Source organism: Prenolepis imparis, unplaced genomic scaffold, assembly GCF_030444845.1.
Source record: "Prenolepis imparis isolate NDT839.2.m4 unplaced genomic scaffold, iyPreImpa1.0 SCAF_3, whole genome shotgun sequence".
NCBI lineage: Eukaryota > Metazoa > Arthropoda > Insecta > Hymenoptera > Formicidae > Prenolepis > Prenolepis imparis.
The window spans coordinates 11,821,096-11,845,765 of record NW_028141161.1 but is presented as its reverse complement, the minus strand read 5'-3'; the positions used below and the strand labels follow the sequence as shown (position 1 = coordinate 11,845,765).

The 24,670-nt window shown below is 32.5% G+C and overlaps 2 protein-coding genes across 3 annotated transcripts in view; one reads left to right on the top strand and one right to left on the bottom strand.

Moving 5' to 3' along the window:
• LOC145933923 (uncharacterized) overlaps positions 1 to 24,670 on the bottom strand; it is a 142,974-nt gene that overhangs the window by 56,579 nt on the left and 61,725 nt on the right. The window lies entirely within an intron of this gene.
• Positions 12,301 to 24,670, top strand: part of LOC145933815 (uncharacterized) — a 31,138-nt gene continuing 18,768 nt past the window's right edge. The window contains exons 1-4 of the mRNA XM_083033812.1: positions 12,301 to 12,993; positions 19,954 to 20,262; positions 20,601 to 20,822; positions 21,920 to 22,140. Coding sequence (XP_082889938.1) covers positions 12,987 to 12,993; positions 19,954 to 20,262; positions 20,601 to 20,822; positions 21,920 to 22,140 — 759 coding nt within the window. The 5' untranslated portion in view covers positions 12,301 to 12,986. The remainder of the gene's footprint in view (positions 12,994 to 19,953; positions 20,263 to 20,600; positions 20,823 to 21,919; positions 22,141 to 24,670) is intronic.

Genomic DNA, 24,670 nt, shown 5'->3' with positions numbered 1-24,670 from the left:
AAATGAGACAAAAGCTGAAGAACGCAAAGCTATAACTGTTATAAAAAAAATAACATTACAAAATACGCAAGAAAAAAAGAAAAATTAACGAAATAGAGAGAGCAGAAGATGCAAAATTGGAGCAAATGTATTGGAGCAGAGTATATTTGTGCTTGATAGAAATAAAAAAAAATAAAAAAAGGAGATAAAAAGAAGAAAATGACAAGAGAGAAATAGAGATGGTGAGAAACGAAACAAAGTAAGAGATTCAGAGAGAGAGAACGAGACACGGAATAAGCGAGAGGCGCGTGCTCTCCGTGAGAAATGTGGCGCGTGCCGGCGTGCGCCCGAGTCACGTGCTCATCAAGCATTGGCGTAATGACTGTCTATTCTGATATGCACCTAAGATTTCCTATCAAAGCAATTATTTTGTCTATATAAACAGTCGGTCATAATAATAGTATAAGAAATCAATAATGAGTCGATATTTTTTCATCATTTTTTTTTTTTTCTTTAATAATATCTTTTCATCGTTACAACAAAATAAAAATCTATGCATTTTATGTTAAATACTTCGAAAAATCTTTTTTATACAAGCTGTATGTAATATGCTTTATAATATAACTTTTTTTTATAATGTTCTATAAGCACATTGCTATTAAGATTTTTTTTCCTTCTATACAATATCATTTTCTCTCTTATAAAAATATATGTTAAAAGAAAGTAAGCAGTGTTGCAAATAAATTTTAAAAGCAGCTTTAAAAACATACATTTCTTGAGAGCAAAAAGTTGCTTGTAACAAAATTTTTATAATTTATATATCGTTGTCCAAAAAATATTGACCATACGCCAATGATGGATCCGCTTACATTTTTTTTTCTACCGAGGAAAGGGAAGTCGGTTGTGCTCGCGCGCGAACGCGTGTCGGGTACCCGTTCCGGTTGGTGCATCCTTAGGTGCATCCTTCGTGCACGCGTCTCTGACCGAGCGTGACTGGTGGATTTTAGTAACATGTCCGAAAAAGAGAGAACAGCTCGAATTCTTTTTTTTTACAGGCTCGATCAGATCAATTCCTTTTTATACATTCACAAACTCTGTAATTAATAAAGTAATCTTTTCTCATTTATTTAGATTTTTAATTTAATATAAAACTGCGATATGATAGTGTACTGCATTTTATTAATGATTATGTATCAGGCAACTTTGCTTGAAATGTTTATAAACTAATTAGAGAACATTTTATTTTTAAATGATAATGGCCTCTCTCTTTCTCTCTTTAAAAGGCATCTTTATTTAAATTATCAACTCTATTTTGTAGATTTTAGCAAGAGAAGAAAATAGTAAAATAGTAGCAATCCAAAGCTTAAAATATACGAAAAAAATATACGAAAAATTATGTGTGTGTATGTATAAGTTTTTAAAGAAAAATAAAAAAATTAAAATAATTCTATCTAATGTATATAATTTTTATGTATTAAAATAAAAGCACATCTGCTTGTTGCTTTTTTCCCCGTCAATAATAAAAAATTAATGCATAACTGCATAATAAAGTAAAACAGATACTTATTTTGATTTTGAAGAATGCGAGTTTTTTAGTGTTACCGCAATTCCTTGAGCATTAGCGAAACTACTTACTTAATTTTGGCAGCGAAAGATGCGCAGGTGGTTAGCCCCCGCTGGCCAAGAGGCTTCATGCGCGAATAAAAGATTACAAATTCAAATGAGGAAGGGAGGCATTTCGTGCAACGAATGCAATTCGCCCACCTCTGTAAACGTTCGTGTTCGAGACATATAGCTTATGCTGAAGTTGTTATTTATAATCACCATTAAAGCTTGTATTTAAATGACGCTAATATTTTATCAGGCAATTCGGAACTATGTTCTTCTTTATATGAGTACGACAAATAATGCATGATCGTTCGATTATTAATGTGAGAAAGATTGAAATGGTTATATATAACATACAAGGAATTAAAATTAGTCATGCAAGATGTATATATTTTATATTTATATATTTTAATAAAAATAAAATAGTATAGATAAATAATATAAATAATAGCAATTGATTTTCATATGACACAATTATATTTCCTCTTAAAGAAATCTCCTAAAAGAAATTTCTTTTCGTAGAGTAAACCTTTTTTAGTACAGAGAAATTTCGTTCAGAGAGATAAATTGCCTGATAAAAGATTAGCGTCATTTAAATATACGGTTAATAGTGATTATAAATAACAATTCCAACATAAATTGTACATCGAATACGTTTCACGTAAGTAAGTGAATGAATTGCATTCGTTACAAAATAAACTATATTTTACAATTTTAGTGGACCAAGAATCACATACACACATCCTTAAAGATTTTCAGATATAACTATCAATTTCTTGCAATTTAATGAAAATTAATTTTTCAAATTAATCTAATATGAGCACACGTGATTTCCGAGCTCGTAGACGCAATCATCATATAAAACGCATAATTCCAAATGCATAACTCAAAGGTGACCGTTGATAACCTTCCGCAAAGTGTGGGGAAAAGTGAAACCTGCTCTTCGCGCGCCCGTATATTTTACAGCAGCAACTCTTTGTCGGAAAGAGTTTGTCAAAGGGACATGTGAAATCTGCAGCCGCTCGCAAGCTTTGCGCGTGTACACGCGGGAGACACGCGACAAGTGGTGCGACGAGTTTGGATTGACTTAAGTCCTGGAAGTTAACGGGAATGGAGGCGACCGGATTTGCAACATGTTATCTTCATGCATTCTCGGCATGTCAGCGTTCTCCCTACTCAACCCCCTCAAAATCTTCCCGTTCGCGCATCCTCATAATTATTCGTACCGGTTAATTATTGCTTTACCCGTACTCGCGTCCCCGCTACCCTCTTAAATCTCCCACTGGTTTTGTGCGACGATTTAACTTACACCTGCAACATCGTCGAGAGTGCCGGTCCCCCTTCTCGTTTATAGTAAATATATAATGGGCGAGAGACAAGACGGGAATGTAATTTGTGCCGCGACATCGGGAAGCTTCGCTCTCGATGCAGATAAGACTTGAAGTTCGATGGCAACATTTTCCCATTCGGCCGAATGAGAAACTGGTCATTACAGACGGTTATACATATTCTTTGCTTTGTAAATTAATGTGCCGGAAAAAACAGAGATAATTGTGATTTCAGCACCGCAACTATGTTACTCGATAATCCGGAAACTGTATTTCAGAAATTTAATCACATATTGAATCTTTCAAATCTTTAATTGTTAAATTAATTATTAAATTAATTATTAAATTACGCAGAAATTTATTTACAAAGTTAGGCATAAATATATATAAATAAATTTCTGCAGAATTTAATAATTAATTTAACAATTAAAGATTTGAAAGATTCAATACGTGATTAAATTTCTGAAATATAATTTCCAGATGAGTTATCGAGTGCTTATATGCATACCTATATATATATGGTTAAAAAATTAATTTAACATGTGCGCACCGTGAGACAAATATATATACATTAATGTATAATCATATTATACATTATTACAAAATTGCAATATTATTATTAATACAATAACATAATTATAGAATTATAGAATTTTTATGCAAATTCTATTTATGTTATCTATATTTCTGATACTGACTTCTATATTACCTATGTTTCTGATTATTATCAATAGAAAACTTCACCGAAGAAACTTTTAAACATATTAACTATAATAAATTTTTCAAACTATGATCTATTCCACAATTTAAACCCTTTTATGGATTTCATACATTGCTCGTTATCTGCATGTCTAGAAGACGTTGTCATGAAAAGAACGACAATTTCTAGAAATGCAATTGCATAAAACAGATTGCGATACATCAAATTAAATCAGATTAAATTAATGAAAAATTGAAAATAGATTTGACGAATATACGTTCATTTCGCGTGATCGATAGTTAAGCCACACTTGTTAATTATTCCTCTTATTACTACTTGGTATTCTCTTTCCCACCTTCGCCAATGTCATTCGGATTTATTAGCCATTCCCGCTTGCACCTGCAACGGGAGTTTCGTTCCAGAGCGATCCAGCGGATCGTGACGAGAGATTAAGGGCTACAACTCGAGACAAATCTCGATCGTACGCCGGGCCACGAAGGTTTATTACAGAGTACCGCTTCGTTAACGAGCGGCAGTTATCATCAAAATTACGCTCCCCGCTTTACTGTTTCTGCAACTGTATTTTCGGGGTTTATGATAAAATTAATAATCTACCGCTAATAAATTTCTGATAAATGTGTGCCGAGAACAAGACGAATTATTTAATTCCATCCCTAACATCTTAGTTATATAGATACATGAGAATTTTCAATAATAATAATGAAAAGAAAAAGTAAAATGTTACTTGTAACTTGATCTTAAAATATTTTGTGTTATATATTTTTTAAATATTATATTATGAATAATATAATATATAACATTTTTAGAAAAAGTATGTAGTATATTTTTAAATAATTTACAACTTTTGATATATAAAAAAGATGAGTGATCAGTTTTAACCGAATAGCCCAATTCGTGCAAAATTATTTTTAGTAATCTTTTGGGAACCAAGCCACAAATACATAAAATTGACCACATGTGAGACGAACAATTGTGCATGCTCTTCTCTCTGTCCGAGATATCTCATCTCAGGAGAGAGGAAAGAAGTGACGCTTCTCTTGACAGATTTCCGGTCACACAAGTCCGAGAAACGAGGGCATCCGGAATTGGCACGATAGCTTGAATCGTTTCGGACCGCCTGGGTAGAATTGCGAAACTTCCCGTGAGTTGCGAAAGCGATGGCGGAATCGCATCGCTCTGATCCGTTGCAGCCGCGAGGTGGTACATAAAGAAGAATGCATCACGCATCGGTCGCAAGTACTGCACACTTACGCGCAACAAAGAATACCCTCGTATGGTTGGAAAAGACAGTCGTGTACACTCCGATCTAAGATCGTTTCCATTAAATATTGTGTCTCTGTTAATATTTTACATTTTCAATAAATATCAACCGTTTGAGAGAAAAGCAGAAACGAATTTTTATGAGACAGATTTAAAGATTTTGTGCGATGCTTATATATAATTGTAAACAATTTTTATATAAAAAAAAGCTAGCGCTTTCTTATGTAAAAATTCAGAGATATGACAATGAACGGGGGGAGGGGGGGGGGGAGTACAAGAATTTAAATCAAAGTTTAAAAATTTAAGCTGCTGCTTTAATTAATCTCTTTTTAATTAATTAGTAATCATAAATATATTTATATATTTATAAGTTTATATAAAAGAAATAAATGAGCAATATTATGTCTTTTTATCTATTGCTTTTTAGATTTTTATAAAAGATAAACAACATTCTTATCTTCAGACTCATATAAGAATCAAATAAATTTATGTGATGACTTGTGTTTTATCAAAATAAACGTCACCTACCAATTAGACAATATTAAAGATGGATAGATTTAAAAGCCGGTTATAACATTTATTTATTACGACGATATTTACTTTTTCAATTTACTGTACCCGTAAAAAGGATCGCGTGCAATTTTGCCCTCTTTCGCCTCGATTTCGGTCGAGGTTTTCGAGGAGAGAGATTTCAGGCATCCTCATCGACCGATATGGCGGGAAAGTCTGCGGCGTGAACGTTCATTCATGCTTCCGCGTCGGCTTACAAAGCGAAGTGTCGTATCGAAAGGGTTAACACGTAACGGACGTGTTATTTCTATTTTATTCTTTTTCAGAGAACGATTATTTCTCTTTGAAGTAGGCGTCTCCCGAAATTTCCCGCGGCTCGTCTTGACATCACTTTCCGCCGCCTCGCCGATACTTTCCATCGGGGAACGCCTTCTTCCTTCCGAATTTCGTTCTCAGTAGTTATCACTTTACGGATATGAATGGCGAACGATTCATTATGGTTGTGTGTGTAACGTTCCTAAATAAGAACTTTACGATAATGGGATGGAGAGATCGGGTGAACAAAAATTTCGTGAATGACCGTTATCTGTCTGCCTAACGTCAATGTGCATGATATTCGCTATTTCAACATGCTCTTTCTTTCTTTATGTGCTTCTTTATTCATATCTCGAATTTATTTTCAATTTTAATAATTAGCAAAACTACTTATGTGTCAAGATAATAATATAATTATGTCAACAAATCTCTGCAATCTTTGTTTAGTTAATATACTGTTGTATATTTTTAATTTACATTTTATTAAAAATATACAAGTTTTGTGCATCTTATTAAACTCTTTTCTTATATTACAAAATTATTCAATAAAGAAAATGTCAAAAATTATAAATTTTATTAATATTTTATTTATATTTAAAAACTAATATATATTTTATATGATGTAGAAAGAAGTAACTTAGCACGTTATTTGAAAACTACACTGTTATATCGTTCCTTCTGTAGGTATGTATTGGCCTGTCTACATATAACCGCAAACAGATCTCTCCTGTTCTCTTTTCGTGACGGACATAAAATCGATTTTTTTCTTGCAAAGAAAAGTGAAGCTTTTGTGTCACTACAGGATTCCGCGAAACTTTTACAATATTTTTTTCTTTCTCATGGTACTTTCTTCATATTAAATATTAATAATTGTAAATAAATCTTTTAATAATTATCTTTTTAAATGTTACATAAATTATAAAATAATAAAGTTTTTAAAAAGAAGAAAAATTCTATTTATATTTTAGGGAAGTTTTATATATAGCAATTTATAAGGAATATATTTATAAATTATTGAGTTTTCTAATATACAGAAGTTACATAAAAAAATAAAATAAATTTTTTTATGCAATAATCATGTTTCTTTCTTTTATTTTATCTATATTATAGTTTGAATCAAAAATGAAATTTTTAAAATTTATTGGGTTTTAATTTTTAAAATTTGTTTATTATCTTTTTTTAATTTTCGCATTTAATTTAACTTTATAGCAATTTCTTAACAATAATCAACAAATTGTTTATTTTTATTGGATAAAATTTGTATTCGTTCTCAAGAATAAAAATTATTATTCTTTATAAACTTATCGTACACTTTATTTTAATTGTGCTATAACTAAATTAGCATTGCTTCTTTTCAAAACTACCCGCATTTTGATATTCGTACTCATTTGCATAAATACTAGAAAGTTTGAAAGTAGCAACCTAACCTCTTCTGTTACATGATATAAAACAATTACCAACATTGAAATTACAATAATATTATTTGTAATTACTTTTCTGTTTTGAGAGAACGCAGTATATTTGGCACACATGTTAATTTCTGTGAATTTATCGATATTATTTCAATTCCCAAGAAATTATAAATTGTATACACCAAATTAAGTCATATCCATGTTTTCACATAGACAACCGAGGACGCAAATTGTAATTGCGGATTGTAATTAGTGCAGCTTACTGCGACTCATTTCGAAAGGTCACTCCGTAATGTCAATGTCCTTGCACGGATGCGATATCGGAACCGATCGCGATTTCCCATATAAGCCAATAATTAGATGTCCAAGAAGGACTTTATTTATCACGAGACACTTCCATTTGCGATAGCTATGTCGTAGCGATTATAACGATAATTATTAATAGTAAGCCACTTACGCAATTTTTTTTCTTTATTCACTGATGGAAACACTTGTTTCACATCAATGTGAGCTTAAAATAACTTCAGCAGTGTATGACAAAATTGTTTCGTTAACATCTGCAAATTGGGATTGAGATGAGAATCCAAATTGCACCAGTGCTTACTTTAATCAACACAAATTGTTATATTTCTTACTACCAGAGATAAGTATAGCTTAAATATCATGGCTCTTTCTACAGCTTAATAGAAATGAGAGTGTGCTAACTAACCAAACGTTTAGTAAACCAATAAAAGAAAATAAGAAAAAGAGAAAGATTCAATAAAAAGTCATAAATTAAAAAACAAATAATATCTTAAAATTAACTAACTTTCTCTCAGCGATATTCTTAAACTTGAAGTGAATGACGTTTTTATTTGAAACTTAAAAAAAAAAAAAATACTAAATACACATGAGATCTTTTTCATTACATAGTACAGTGTAATTTTGACTCTATTTATGGTGTTATCTCTAACTGCAAGTTTTTTTTTTGCATATCGTAACTGTTAATACTTTTTTACAAATTGCGCTATAAGGGGATGCCTATTATCGTATTATACGATACGTATATAGATATATCTATATGTGTATATAGATGTTTTTATATAAAAGAATTTCCATAAAATATTTAAAATTTGAAAAAATTATTAGATTAATTGTTAATTATTATTAATCTAGTTCTGTGAGCATTGCGATGTCCTTAATCTATTTATTTAAGGACTAACTAATTTAGGACCGTTTAATCTCGATGCAGCTCTCGCCCTGCACTTTAATGCAGATGATAATTCCAAGAGAAGCGGAGAATGAAGCGAAGAAAAAGATAGAGGAAGAGCAATAAGGTGGAGAGGTAAGGTAAAAGAAATATGCGCTCGCATTGTGTTCGCACAGCTGTTTACCCAGTTTTCTAACAGTAGCGCATCGGGATGCTATTTTCGTCTGCATTATATATCGATACGCACGTGTATTCATTGCGCGCCACGGATGGGTCGAGACGTAAGAGGAGAATACAATAATGAAAAAGAATGCTTCTCTTCGATCGTGATCTATGCGACGATTCACGTCATACACGAACTAGCCTTGCATTTGCATGAGACGAGATGCGGTATATGAAAACACGATCGCGACAAATGTTTAATTATCAAATCGAAACGTTGCGTTGCGGCTGTTTCTGTTCTCACGACTAAAAGATTAATCTCAAAATTATACATTTTTTATTCAGGCAAATTTTAAATGCTAATTTTTTAATTAATATGTTACATATTTATATTGCTAAAATTTATATACATTTCTCCTTTACCCTCAAAGTGATATCCCTAAAAATTTATTACAATAAATTGCTGTGTTTCAATTTAAAAATTAAATCGGTGCACCGGATCATAACACGAATTTAATACGAATCATAATTTAATGTTAAACTTATTATTAGTTAATAGTTATACTTCAAACTTCCTCCTTTCAATTTTATATCACGCATTCTTACATCATAATTACCGAGGGTTATCTGTCCGGGTAATAACAAGACGAAGGTAATGATAACGCTTAATTAACGGTTAATGAGCCTTTGCGCAATTGAGGACTCAGCTAATCGTGATTAATTGCGTTTATTCGAAAACCCACTGCAAACTAATTGCAAACATTATTTCTGCAAGATGTGCAATACATTAATTGCTCCAATATGCCGGACAAATACAATAGGTTACATTTAACATTTAACGCGAAAATATTACGAAATGCGTGGCGTCTTGAAAGGACAGAAATTTTAATTTATCTTTGTAGAACAATATTGTGAGGCAAAAAACTTGTTTCTGAATGGAATATTCTTTATTGTCTTTCTAAATTGAAAGTGTCAAATTTTATCAAAGGCTATTCTTAAGACGACAAGATTTAAAATTTAATTAAGATTTAACTCAAGATGAACACAAGGAAATATCGTGAATATTGCATGTGATGCGCGAGATAATTGTGAATATATAATGTCTTGCATTGCAAAAATAATTAGTCCACTTTTCGAAACTATTATATTTCTAGTAAAATTGCGAGTAAAATTGCGTTCAAATAGTAGCGCGACAATTATGAAACTTCTTGCCTCATTGCCGAGGTAGGGTAATTAAAATATTCCGAGTTGTGCGTTTTTCCTTCTCGATCATTAGACTTAATGTCTATTAATCTTTCGTTCTACGATATCGCATATCGCATACGCGCGAATTGTTCGCTTTTTGTGACCTAGAGACTCTTGTAGCAATTATCATATATCATTGTCACGTTTAAAGTTTTTGTTTAAGTTTAAGTTTTTGCTATTGAGATATTATATTTATGTTTATATTTGCATTATAGGTATATGTGCATATTAAAATTATAAAATATGCTCAGTGGCAATCTGAAAATTAATTGACACATGATAAAAATGAGTATGATGTCCAAAAAATGTAATGATATTCAAACTTATTCTCTTCTCTCACTTCTACAATCCATCTCATCATATGATATTATATTAAAATTTATGTTAAACATTTTGATCACGACTTTTAATGTAATATCTGGTTTGAGAATCGCGTTAAACTATACATAAAATAAGCATGTACAAGATCCAGGGCGTCGTCAATTGACGAGTGATACACAATCTTGACCTAGATCCGAGCGTTTCGAGTTGGCAGCTGTCACGGTAACTTCTCAGCGCATCGCGATATATTTAATCCCAAGGTTGTCACACATTGGCAGCGCCCCTCTTCATCTAGATAGATTCGAGCAACGCCATGCTACTCGCCTCTCTCCTAGAAAAGCAGCCAATAAAGTGATGTCGACAAACGGCGCCGACGCACTCGGTTTCTCTCCTACTCTGGCTGAGGTAGCTTGCCGAATGAAATCTAACAGAGGATATCTTATGCGCGCGCACCGCTGCTCCGGAGGATGCCTATTGGCGTGATGAAATCCCATCTGCATTCGTGCCTCGAGTTAAGATGGACGTTGTGCGATGGTACCTTATTAGATCATGGACCATGCACTAGTGCTGTCAATATTCGAATACGTCAAACATTTCCAGGGTACCCGAGAATTATTTCGGATATTACACGAGCAAACGAGTATTTATTTATTTCGATATAATTAGGCAACAGAGTATTGAGAAACTATAAAGAATATATAAGTTAAATTAGACCGAGATTTTCGGTTGATTTTGCTCGACATTTCCCACATAAAAATATTAATGAAATATGAAATGATTATAAGATAAGATCCAATATGAGAGAGAGAGATCATTGAAAATTAAATATATTATGATACACATCCAGTATGTTTTATAATTCGCGCCTACTAATTGCAAAGCGTTTCTTAATACAAAATATATAACACATCAGAATAATAGCAAATTGGAATAATATATTATATACCTGGATATTCGAATATGCTTTGCGATTTGATATCAGAATACTAGAAAATATCTCATCTTAGATATCTTATTGAGAATTTAGATATAATTCGCAACTTTAATAATGGAAAATATCCAAGTATATAGAGATAAGACTTGATTTATATCACTTACTGATATCGCATATTTCATCAATATTCTTAGTAATGAAGTAAAATAGACGTAGGACATAAATGTATAAAAAAACAGCGATTGTGTGGAAAAATGAACGAAATATAGTCTCGGTAAACATATTAAATATAGTATATTGTCGAGATTCAGCGAAAATGATAGATTATAGATGCGTTTAATAAATTAAATTATTGAAGGATTATTTGTTAATCAACTTGGAGTTAAATGTTAGATTTGGTCGATGGATTTATCGGATTTATATATGTGCTAATCAGATTGCTTTAAAAATCTCAACTGCCGCTATTTAATGATAACATTATTTTGGAGTAATTTAATTTTTTCTATATTTTATGTACGTTAATCGTAATTAAATTATTATAGGACGTAAAAATTACGTGACAAAAATATATTATATAAGCTAATCTTTCGCAATCAAGAGACACATCTATGCTCGAATCTGTCACGTAGTATCGCAGCGTAAGCCGAACACACGCTGCGGTCGCGGAATTTCAATTGCAAAATAAGCGGAGAGCAATTTAAATTTAAGAACGCGCCGCGATACTCAATCGCGTATGCGTAGAGCGTCGCGGAGACCGCTAATTACCCATCCGATGATCTACAGCACGTGTCGCGCGAAACGATAGTCGGCGTCATTCCAACGGAAATACGCAAGTATCATTATACACATACATTACACGTATATACATTCATCGTCGCGTTAATTACAGTATCGCTCCCTCCGCGGAGAAGAATGAATCTGCTATTGAAAATTCGTCTTGACACTGATACAAAACGGAACACTTGCATCCCCGATGATCCCCTTCCTGTTCCGCGAGAAGGAAACCGCCCATCCGCCGATGCTTAGAGCACATCTCACGCGTTCTATCGAGCTCGGAACGATGGTGGGGATTTTACACGTACGTATATTACGTATCTTCACCTGACTATGCGCGATTCTCGGACACGAGAACGAAGACGCGCGCGCGTCGTCCCCTTCGTTCCCTACCACAGGAAACCCTTGCGTAGTCGCGCGCGCCAGCGCCGGTAGGCGTGGTCTCCAGGTAGCACACGAGACCGGTGCGCAGGTGAGAGAAGAGTGAAACCCGGAGCGAGGAGACCAGGTAAGGGGAAGCTACGGGCCAGCCACAGCCGACAGGCAACGCACAACGCACGCACGCTCATCCGCACACGCGAGAGACCGTGCGTGCCCTCCTCGGCCACACCGGGGTCAGTCGGGGTCCTGCTCTTACACAGGATACTCCGAGAGAGGAAAAAGCTTCTTCGTACGGGCTGACGCTCAGACATCCAGCTAGCTATAATCGTAGTCGCTACCTAGTCGCTGCTCTCGCGTAATCATACATGGTTACTCTAATCGTCCACGAAGAGCAAGAAGAGATCAACTTTGAACCATCATTGACATTAGAGAGATTCTGCGAAGGGATTTAAAGTCTCGCGCGTTCGTGTATCTTCGAGGTTCCGATCAAAGGAAATCAAAGTATCGGAGAGGAAAGACCGATATCCAGGTGGTAGTTCACGTTCGCCACGATCGACCTTGATGAACCACGTGGAACACTCCTGGAAGGAGACTCGGCTGCCCGGCGAACGGGACCCGTTTCAAGACCGTCCGAGAGAACATTTCCGCGTTTTTCGAGCCGCACGCGTGTTTCCGCGACCGGTATCTGTGCGAAAACGACGTGTGTCGGAAGTTTAACGTTTGCTGAAGAGATTTGTGTGATATACGCGCCGGACACGTACAGTGCCGGGAACCGATATAGTGTCACGATCCTCCATATGAACGGCGTAGAATTTTAGCGCATCTTCGCCACAACAACCTGAACGTGATGTGTGGTGAGTATAGGATTTGATTAATACGTTGGATCCGATATACAGCGGATATTTGTCGATTAAAATCATCTAACCAGATCAAATCGACGCGATAACACGTGACACATTCCTTGACTTGCTGAGATACACAATTTGGTAATTAGAATAATCTTGTGCGCATATCGCATTTCTCGCGCATACAACATTGACTTACCGAAAGTTTTATTTATATTTATTTTATTATATGTCACACAGATGATATATGTAATTTGTGATCAATTATAATAAAAGAAAATTATGGAAAATTCATATGCAAGTTATTACAGGCGTAAAAAACAAAATTAAATTTTTGGCAATATGTGAAATAAAATTTAATGACATTAACATTTTCTTTTATGATATGCAATTTATAATTTTGTAGAAATTTTACATATATATAATTTTCAAATAGAAAAAGTTGGATTGTGTGTCAAAAAACAGTGAATGCTGATCAATTCATTCATATCTTGCTAATCAGTTATTAAAATAAAAAAACTGATTATAATGATAAATTTATATTCATTTGTACGAAATAAATATCATCAATACCGTAAGAATGTGACATATGCATGCTATTAATCATTAATACTTTTCTTGTTCGAAGTGATATGAATTTGATTATTGACATCGTATGACATGACGCTGATTTAAAGTTAAAAAGTTATTAACTTTTCGCGTAACTTTCCACGACGTCAATCGCAAGTCTTATCAGAAGTAAAGTCACTTGTGTTTTTTTTTTCATTGATCTGCATCTGATCTTTTTTTTACCATCTTATTTTAAATATTATAGTCATTTCCATTTGCAAATTTTTCTGTTCTTTGTCAACATTTTGAACCAATTATTTTCGTATTTAAAATGTTAAGTAATGCAAAGTACGAAAAAAATACATTTGCAAATTTATTGCATTTTTATGACGTAATAATACTTGTTAATAACAATTGTTAATAGAAAAAGCCATTTGAAATCCATTTGGCATTTTGTCTTCGTATTATCATGTTTATTTAATAAATAATAGCTGATTTGTTGCATATCTGTTTATGCGAGAAATTTTTAATTGAGTATTGAGTTTTCCATATCAGGTATCGATTGTGCACTTTATCGTCGCATGTTTCATGAATGATTTACGTCCAATATTTAAGAAGCGTCAAGATCACTCATCGTATTTTCGTTGAGACATATTTCCGCCGTTAAATCACATCTACGTATATATTGCTCTCGGTCTTAATAAGAGATTTCGTGTATTTCTTTCATAAAAAGTACACGTAGATTGTGTATATTTGTGCAATCTATTCTAACGAGCAACTCGGATTTTTGGTTTTTGTATGTGTTCAGAAAGCAAATGCCGCGATTCTATAATTTCAGATACAAATGCTAATTAACTCATTCTGTAGATTTTTAACAACACGCAATAAACAACTATTTTCCCGAAGAACAAAATTTTCTTATTTTGTATCCTTGCAATTTTTTTCGCCAGAAATCACATTTTTCTTTAATCGTCCATAAAAACTATTGAGTTTTGATATTTTTACAAATAAAAATTTTAGAAAATATTATTTGTTGATTTCAAATGGCTTTGATATTTGATATATATTACATATTCTGTACACCCACAAAGAAAAAAAAAAAGAGAAAAGCTCTTAAAAATAAATTTGTTTACTTTACTACTATTTTTATTCTCAGATCTAATATTAAATTAAAATTAGATGCAAGTAACGTTTATAGAAGCTACAAACATTTGTTTAAATAAATGAAAGATTTTTCGATATGCGTATATTATTGTAATCACGAAGCGAATACTGTGGATAAGCCGCACAGCGATAACCAAAGCACGGCATTAAAATAACTGTATTTTAAACACATAATTGAATGCAAATGTTACTGTTAGAAACACGTGTAAATTTCCAAAACATTACACTGAACTTTGCCTTCTTGCATAAAATATACTATGACTAGCATACACACGCAGTTACTTGCAGATTAAAAAATATATAAAATATTAACACAATTTACTATCTTTTGCAAGAAATATGATAAATAGTTTGTTAATTATGTTAAATAAAAATTCAGAACTTTAAAAGGTTTTTTAAAGTTCTGAATTTTTATTTAACATAATTAAAGTATATTGCATATTTCTAAATTCATATATTGTGTGTGTTCAGATTGTAAATCATTTATTTGAAACTAAAAGATATATATAACATCAATATTCAAGTAGTTATTTAATCTTTTTATTAAATGCAAACTTTATGGTTTATTGGCCATATCTTTCTTAACAGAAACATATGGCTAGATCTTTTTAATTTACATTTTTAATGAATTCATTAAATTCATATATTACACATTGGATTATCATTACAATATCAATCGTATCTCACACTACGGTATCGAAGAACACGTACTTAAAACTTGAATTTATTAACCTTGAAGTGAAAAATTAGATGTTTATATCTCTGTTCAAAGATGCAGCGACAACACTCATATAACTTATTGTTAGCTGACAAAAATCCGCCTTAAAGAGACTCGGGCTAAGAATATCTGACACTTGTTCATACAGCTCTCTTAATCAAGGCTTTGCGTAAATATTCATGATTATTTTTCGAGATTTCATACGAGTCGCTGTGATGGGAGATACTTTCGTAATTAACAAGCATACAGGGTTGGTCTCTCAAGTGAAGCTTAAAATATCAGTTTATCATTAATTAATCAATTGATTTGATTAGCGAATATCTTCTCATAGATTACTACTACTTGTTGGACTTGATGAACGATACGCACACGTTCACTATTACGTAGAAATTTATGAAAAAACTTATGAAAAAATTATGATAAAAAAACTTATGATAAAAATTTATGAAAAAATTAACAGAAAAGAGAGATAAAAGATCGAAGTCGAAATAGCACGATTATGTTAATTATAAATAAAAATTTTCTGTAATTCTGAAATTCGTACTAATTGGAAACTCCGCACGAGATCATTATGAATCAGAAAGAAGTAATGAATCGTTAATTAAAAGAATTTCTCTTTGCTTTTATCGATTACGGCGAAAAAGAAAACGAACGACTCACTGACTCGGAATTTACGTTACATGGATGTGAAACATATAAGTCTTAAGTGTGAAATTAAGAAATGACGCAGTTAATGTATCGAATCTGTCAAAGCGACAGATATTTTCACAAGTGGGACCGCGCAGTGAATCAATCTTCATCATTAATCGAAGATTTTTATTATTGCACCGATTATCGCATATTGACAGTGCAATTCGTTATCATTTCTCTCAAATTTGTTACGTATTGAAGGTTGTGAAAATACCATCAGTTTAGCATTCGCTGTTAAAGATATTTGTTGTATCTATGTAAATTTAACAATGATTGAATGCTAACATTCGAAAAAATATCTGTGATCAAATATATTTCTTATGGATATGCATTTATCTTTTCTTCCTCTTTCTTTATTTATCTTGTCTAATAATAATTAATTGCAATAGTACACGCAGTAAATTGTTGACTATTATGTCTACAATGTTATTATACACACATATTTTTGGAGAATTTTTCATACGAGAATAATGTTTTTAATATTTCTACTTGGCATTATTTATACTTTATTGATTATAATTGCAAAATTTAAAATATATCGGGAAATCGGCTCGCGACACTATATGTTTATTCTCACTATATGTTTATTCTTATGCGATAAACAAGACATAGTTCTTTGTGGACAATGTGATGCATAAACGATAACAACGCAGAAATGCAAAACGCGCGTGTGTGATATCGTTAAATTATTCCTATTTGTCAAAATATATTTGTCTAATCTGGATCTCGAATTTTTGACACAAAACATTGCACAAATTTCCTGTGTCGAAAAAAGTCGTAGACTTTCAAATCTGCATTCTTCTTTGTTTCTGTGCAAAATCTCTTTAGCGCATAATTGTATATACTTTTCTTTTAGCAAACCCAATTGGTATTTTTTAAATCATATTTTTGGTGTCTTATAATTTTAATTTATTTCTATTAAAATATAATTCAATACTTTCAATATATCTCTCACATATACACTTACGTATGGAGCTTTAGCAAATTAATAAATCTTATTGACAATTTATTTAAATATATTTCTCAATTAATGATTTTTCTAGCTAGGATATAATAGATAATAAATGAAATATATATATATATATATATATATGTTACGTGTTTACCATTTTATTTTGCAATAGTTTTTTACCATCTATAACTCGACTTTTCATTATAACTTATTAAATTCGAGATGAAAATTAACTTATTCGATATATTCTCTCTGTTCTCTATGTATTTTTTTTTATTAAATCATTATTTAATGTGATTACTAAAAAATTATGATCTTTATCAGCTGCATATTTTTTTCTAACTATGTTGACTGTATTATACTCGTTTCCCATTTTTTAATTCACTCCTCTATAAATCGATAAAATAATTTACATTTGCAATAAACATCCTTTGACGATTGGCAGAAAATTGCATTGTGCACTGTTATATCTATGGTAACGTAACGCGAATAATAAATATTCTTCACTGCCAACGCATGAATTATGTAAGAATGCGGCTCGTACGAACGCATTACAAATTTATTCAAACAACGAGTAGCGATTATTAGTCGTAGTTTATGCGGACGCGATTCTTATCCATACAGTGGAGAACCTTGGAGTCAGTGATTTACTTCGTGGGTTATCAACGCTTTCTGACGCATCGTCGTTTCACGCAAAACGGTTATTTCTATTTCCGCTCATGCATCGCGTGGTTTACGAATTATCTACACTGACAAGAAATTGCACTTCGTTGCAATTGCAATCATTTTATAATTTGTCAGATTGTTTGAATTTATAATTGATTAAGGTTGAAGGAGAGTTCTTTTTTATTGATGTGAATTTATGTATGAATTTAAGAATACAGATTCTTATATATAAAATTCTCATATAAAAGAAAGTTTATATTATAATTATATAATGTATTTATGTTTGTAAAGTTAAATTAAGAACAAATTAAAAAATTTATGCATTTCATAAAAATTAGAATGTTTAATAATAATAATCTTGAATTGCATTCTATATGTGTAGTGTAGCTTTTTCTGAAAAATGCAATTAAATTCAAAATACCGTGACAAAATAATTTTTTTTAACATGTCATACACACATATGTACAGACATTCAAAATATAATTGTAATATAACTGCAAAGAGCAACCTGCGCATATGCAGCTATGAGAAGCTCATCTATCGCTAATCGGCGCACGCTTTCGAAAGCCTTATTCTGTCAAGTTTGTGCTACCGAACGATTGCCGCGATATTTTATCGTGATTCGTCGCGAGCAAAGTTGTCGAGTAATCACATCTGTCTGATCTCGCCCGATCAAGATCTTGATCCTCTCTCGTTTCCTCCGTTCAATCCGTCTGTTCATCGCGCGAGTCGCGCACGCACGATTTATAATTCATTTCACTGTGGCCGACAGGCCGTTTGTGATTTCTCCCCCGACTGCCCTTCCGCGCTTTTTTTTTATACCATCGCGAATCTGATACACGTGAAACACGCGGCGACGACCGCCGTCAAGCTCGCGTTAAATGCAGCGAGCATAAACATCCTATATTTATCGATGCGCGAGATTTTCGTGCGATACTATAGCAGCGGTTTAAATAATCTTCCAACTGAATGACTATTATAAATATTCATTTTATAAACGCTAGTACTTTTTCTATTTTCCCTATTATCAAGCACGACGAGATTGATGCAAAATGTACAATGAGTTCGTAATTTTGGAAAAATTGGGCTCTTGACATCTTTCAATTTCCAAGATATACATTTTCTGCGATAAACGATCTTTCCGATTTTTATATATGGGGATTGTACATCATAATTATAATTAATTATCCTTTCCGATGCTTGGGTTACAATTAATTTTTAAATCGACATGCGAACAAAGCATATTTAAATCGCGATAAATCTTGCTATATATCAAAAAAGCAACGCGCACATAAACGATCATATCGATTGTGATAATTTATTTATGAAATTTTTAATCTCATGCTTATTTATAATGCTATTTTGCATAAGTAAATATTCTAACGTTCAGAATTATGTTTTGTAAATATTTTAATGCAATAATCTTTCATTATATATATACGAATTAAAAACAAGAACATTCGCGCGTTTAATTTTAAATATTTTCTATTTATGTATATATTTTTTTCGCCAAGAAACAACATATTTCGAAGCCACGCATACTTACGTTATATAGCGCAATTTTTATTTCGCAATTTTTTCAACATAGTTAATTAAAACACAACCAGAATCATGATTTGGTCCATAATAATTTTTTTCATTCATGTACATACACATGCGCGATCGACGAAACAATTTTAATCGCGTCGCGATTAGCATCATCAGATTTTATGTGTCACGAAAGAATCCGCTCCAAGACTCCATGTATTATTAATTTCTTTGTTAACGGAATATGTTTCGTGTATATAATAACCGTACTTGTGAAATGAAGTCGACTACGTGTGTTTTCACACGAGATGTAGCTCGTACATCTTATTAGGTTTCGTGTGGTTTTCTTTATTCCATTCACATTAGAGTTAAAAGGGCTAACAGATAATACTAAACAAAAATTTTAAATTATAATACCTTATAGTTGATGAAAAATATAAGTGACATGAATAGTTAAAAATAATTGTTACAAACCATTAAAAAGTTATTATTGTTATACATTTATAAATATTAAATTTCCTTGAAATTTTCTATGAATTTTAATCATTTTACATATGTATCTCTTTTTGGGTATATTTCTAAAAAAAATTTGTCATTAATAATTTAGCGCAATTATTAATTTTGCTATTCACAATCAGAAGTAACTTGTGTTTGTGCGTTTTGGTACGAATAATAAGCCATGCTTTTTACTCTCTCGTAATAGAAGCGGTACCTCGAACTTGGCACATGAAACCGGAACTTCATTGCAATCCCGTTGGAGTTCCGGCGGGCGCCTTGTCACCCCCGGCCACCCTCTCGCCACCGGGTAGTCCAAGCATAATCACGCTACCATCCTCGCCTTGGAGCCCAGGTATACCGGGGAGCAGTTCGAGCACCATTGCCTCCGCTAATGCACCTTCGGGTCTTTGTCAACCCGTACCCGATCGTTTCAGCGCCTTCACCCTCGTCTCAAATTACAATCCCGATTTGAGACTGCAAAATCTACCACTCAGCGCTACCGTTGCCGCGCGAGGTAAGCCGCGAAATTCATCAAGTTGCCAAAATAATGCAAGGGAATAGCACGGAATAGGAGATAGAATTATATAGCAGAGAGTTATATATGATGAGAAAAAATAAAAAATAAATATCGAATATTACCTAATTATGCTCATACGTCTGTTTCTCATATTTCTGTGTGTATGTGTAATTAGCCCGAAATTCATTTTAAATGTTATCTAAAATTGTTCATCTAATCTCTCCTCTCCCCTCGATTTCACACTGAATTTAATAAGACGAAGTAATTTGTAAATTTAGTGTTACACGCGAGGATTATGCCGCATTTATTTAATACGATTATCTTTATTGTCTCAGATATGCGGTGCGGACTGATGTACGGTGGTTACGGAGCATCCGGGGGTGCCTGGTGGGCTCGTCACATGGGTCTGTTACTGCCACATTCTTTGCTCCCGCCTACAAGAATCCCGTCCCAACAAACGACACCGGTCACAAATTGCTCGCCCATTCATCCGGAACCTCTTAGTCCGGCGCGTCCCGGATCACCGCGAAGATGCACGCCGGAGAAAGCCAAATTTGGTGAGATTTAAAGTCAATCTCTAGTATATATTATAAATGTTCATGTGTTTATATGATAAAAAAACTCTCGCTAAAAAGTGATATAATTATCTAAATAACTACAGATTATACAAAATGCATTTAAGTATATTATTTTTAATTATTTTTAAATAGTTCTCTAAATAATAATTTGATATTTATCTCAATATTAGATATATCAATCAAGAATTTTTTTATTATTTTATGTATTATGTGAGATAATTAGATTAGTATTATATATGTAATTTTAACAAATGCAAAGAAAAAAAACATGAATGTACTAATTACATAATTGAGTATCTTTGATAACAGTCCATTGATAACAGTTAAATTTAGAGAAGGATATATAAATAAAAAATTTTATAAAATTGTCTTTATCTGTTTTGTTTCGATAAATTTCTGTAGAACGTTTGAAAGTATCTTTTTAAAAAAGTAGAACGGCTAACAAGCAATTATCGGTAAGTGGGTGCTATCGATCGATGAACATTGTCACATGGGGCACCATTTATAATCGCTCGATTTTGCTGCACGGTTACTAATTAGAACCAATTAATTTCTATCTCCTATATGCATATGTGTATATATATATGATGTGCAGAAACTATAAAATTTTCCCATGAAATGATGCTACAAGCTCAATTATAAATTATCTCTCTTTCTTGATATCGTGATGTTTTAGCGATAATAAATTTCATATCTTTTCATATGTATATTGTCCATGTTAAAAATTATATTCAATTAAATTTATAAAGAAATATTTATATGTGAATATACATCGATATATTTATTCGATATATAATCGATATAAAAGTACATATCATATATATAGGCATTTTCTAACTTTATTTCTTAAATGTGTAAATTAGACTGTTTAATGCAATGATTAAAGATTTTTATAATTTCGTATTCTTTTCTATATTAACAAAGAATTTATATTTGCATTAATTTTAAACTATGAATAACTACTTATATTATTCGTATCCTGCAACCATATTTACGTACAAATTAATAAATAAGCATGTTTAAAATGAGAAACAAGAGTTTAAATGACGAAATAGACGGACGGCTTTTCGTTTCAGAAGAGGAAGTGCCATTGAACCTCAGCACGAAACCGAGCGACGTTTCGTCGAGTATCGGTAACAGGAAAAGTGAAATCTGGTCACCGGGCTCGGTGTGCGAGAGAGAGGCCAGGGAAACGAGAGCACCGTCCTCCAGGAGTCCGTCCTCGACCTCTATAATTACGCGGCAAATTCATCATTCGCCGCTTACTCCGCCCTCCTCGACGGAAAGGACTTTTCAAGTGAGTGTTAATATATTGTATCTCTCCTTATCCTCCTTCATTTTATCTCGCGAGAGACCAGAATCGCTAAAGTTGTTTATTCCGAGAACGAATGACTCAATATTGCGTGTGACATGAAACAACACTTAAAATAATTCAAACGCAAAGCAGTTCATCATGAATTTTAACATTGCGTGATAATACAACACTCTTTTCGACAAAAAATTTTTTTAATGTGCCTCGGAAAAATTTCATTTCGCGCTATCGACTCGCAATAAAAAAACCTGGTATCCCGATTTCATTAAGATTTCCCCGCATGGGGCTTGTATCGATCCATCGTCTGATCGCTTCTAAATAACGCATGGCCGATATTGCTTATCGACAGTAATTGGTCCCGTTTTAGCGACCCTCCCTTGTACTTTTCTTTTATATATTTTGGAATCTTGATGCGGTTTATTTCTGAGAAACAGACGATACACATAGATATCCTAAATAATCTATAATTTCAACTTATTGATTTTAGAAATCTATTGGTATTAATAGATAGTATAGATATCGGTTTGCTATGGATTTATTTCTGCCTCGCCATTAATAAGTTATTTCATTATATCTTAACGAACATAATTTATATATACATAGCAGGTATAGTCTACACTCTTTATAACACTGTCCTATAAAAATTCAACGTTTTATAAAAAGAAGATTTTAGGTTTTTTAATTAAATTGAAAAATTATTTTAAAAAATGAGAGATCCGTAATAGCTATTTTGTTTTAATAAATAATTCTTAGATGGCACAAACATTATAATAAAAATGTTAATGACGAATATTTAAAAATACATAATATCGATGAAGATGAAATATATAAAAATATTCAAGATAGAATTAAGAGTTTTTTTATCAACCGTATTTTTAGTTAATACCTCATAAATAAATTGCTTACTAATAATTCTTTTATAAGCGAAGACAAGAACATTATTCTTGGCCGAATTAATAGTTTACGAGGTGAGCTTCTCAGAACGTGACAGCTTTTGAAAAAGGTCGTTGATGATCGATATGTGGAACTCGGTTTTTTTTTTTTTTTTACAAGTCACGGCGGGAAAGTGCTCTTCGCCAATCTGATGGTCAAGTCACGTTGATTTCCTTAAAAATCGATATTTTTTTACGGCAAACACAAGAAGTGGTTTATTTCAGGCAAATGCTAACTACTGTGCGCATTATTCAATCTAATTCGATTTTTTAACGGAAAATTTTGTATATGATAGTAATATGGTACTCGTATATCTCTCTCTCTAAACAAATAACTGATGTATATTTTACACAGATGAGCGAAAAAAAGTTTCAATAGATTATTATAATTCAAACAACATATACACGCAATATATTTTTATGAATATTTTATGTAGCGTCAAATGTTCTTTTGTGTAAGAATATTTTTATAAAAAAACAAGTACTTCTTATCAATTTAATTAATAAACAAATTCACAACAGAAGCTATCAAATTATCAGTGCATAGTTTTATCTACAATAATCATAATATAATTTATAAAATTAAAATATATATTTATATGAAATATATGTTATGAAAATAAGTGCGTAGGGAATAATCGCATTTTCTCTTGGAAACATATATGCCACGAACATAACTGCACGGCCAATCACTTTTTATGTATTTGATGCTATCGCATTGTTTGATAATTGTTATATAGATAAATCATAATACTTTTACAGACTCTACTGTGACACTAACAATCATTTTGTAAAAATATTCTTACAAAAAAAAATTTTCTTTTTTAACAATATCTAGAATATATACATATATAGAATATTCATAAAATATATATTATCTCGGGAAAGGTTCACCGCGTATCATCATTTCTCCATGCAGTTGTCGTAAAAGAAATATTGTCGGCGTCAAATGCTTACGCTCAAATGAGATGTCATTATTAACCATCACGCATCTGTTACAACGTAAGCACATCCTAATTAACATAACGAAGTTATCTTGAGGAATGAGTTGTCGAAAAAAAGAAACTGCTTTCGCTCATCTTCAGCCTACTTCATCACGGCGCGATGTCGCGACACTTCCTCTCGATATATGCACAGAGAAAGAGAGAAAGAAAGAGAGAAAGAGAGAAAAAGAAAGAGAAAGAGAGAAGCGACCGGCGTTTTACATACATATCGAGTGAAAACCGGTCAATCAGCGTTCCAGAAAAAAAATCACACGGCGATATACACGGAGTCACGCGATACGAATTTCTTCGGGGCGCATAAGTACCCTTAAGTACATCGGGGCGAAGAAACGGGTCAAATGTTTGACGAATATCGGACCTCGATACAAAAGACCTCGCCGCAATTACGTGTGATTGAATGGAAGTAGAGAAACTCGCCTCGTGGTTTTACGTCCACGACACGTAACCATAACCCGACATATTAGGATATGTAGGCCGCATACATGTTCAAGCATACGTGCACACATACATACATATTGTATATGTAAGCAAGTACGAGGTTTTTGTGTGAAAAGAACGCTAAATTCTTGCTGCTCTCTC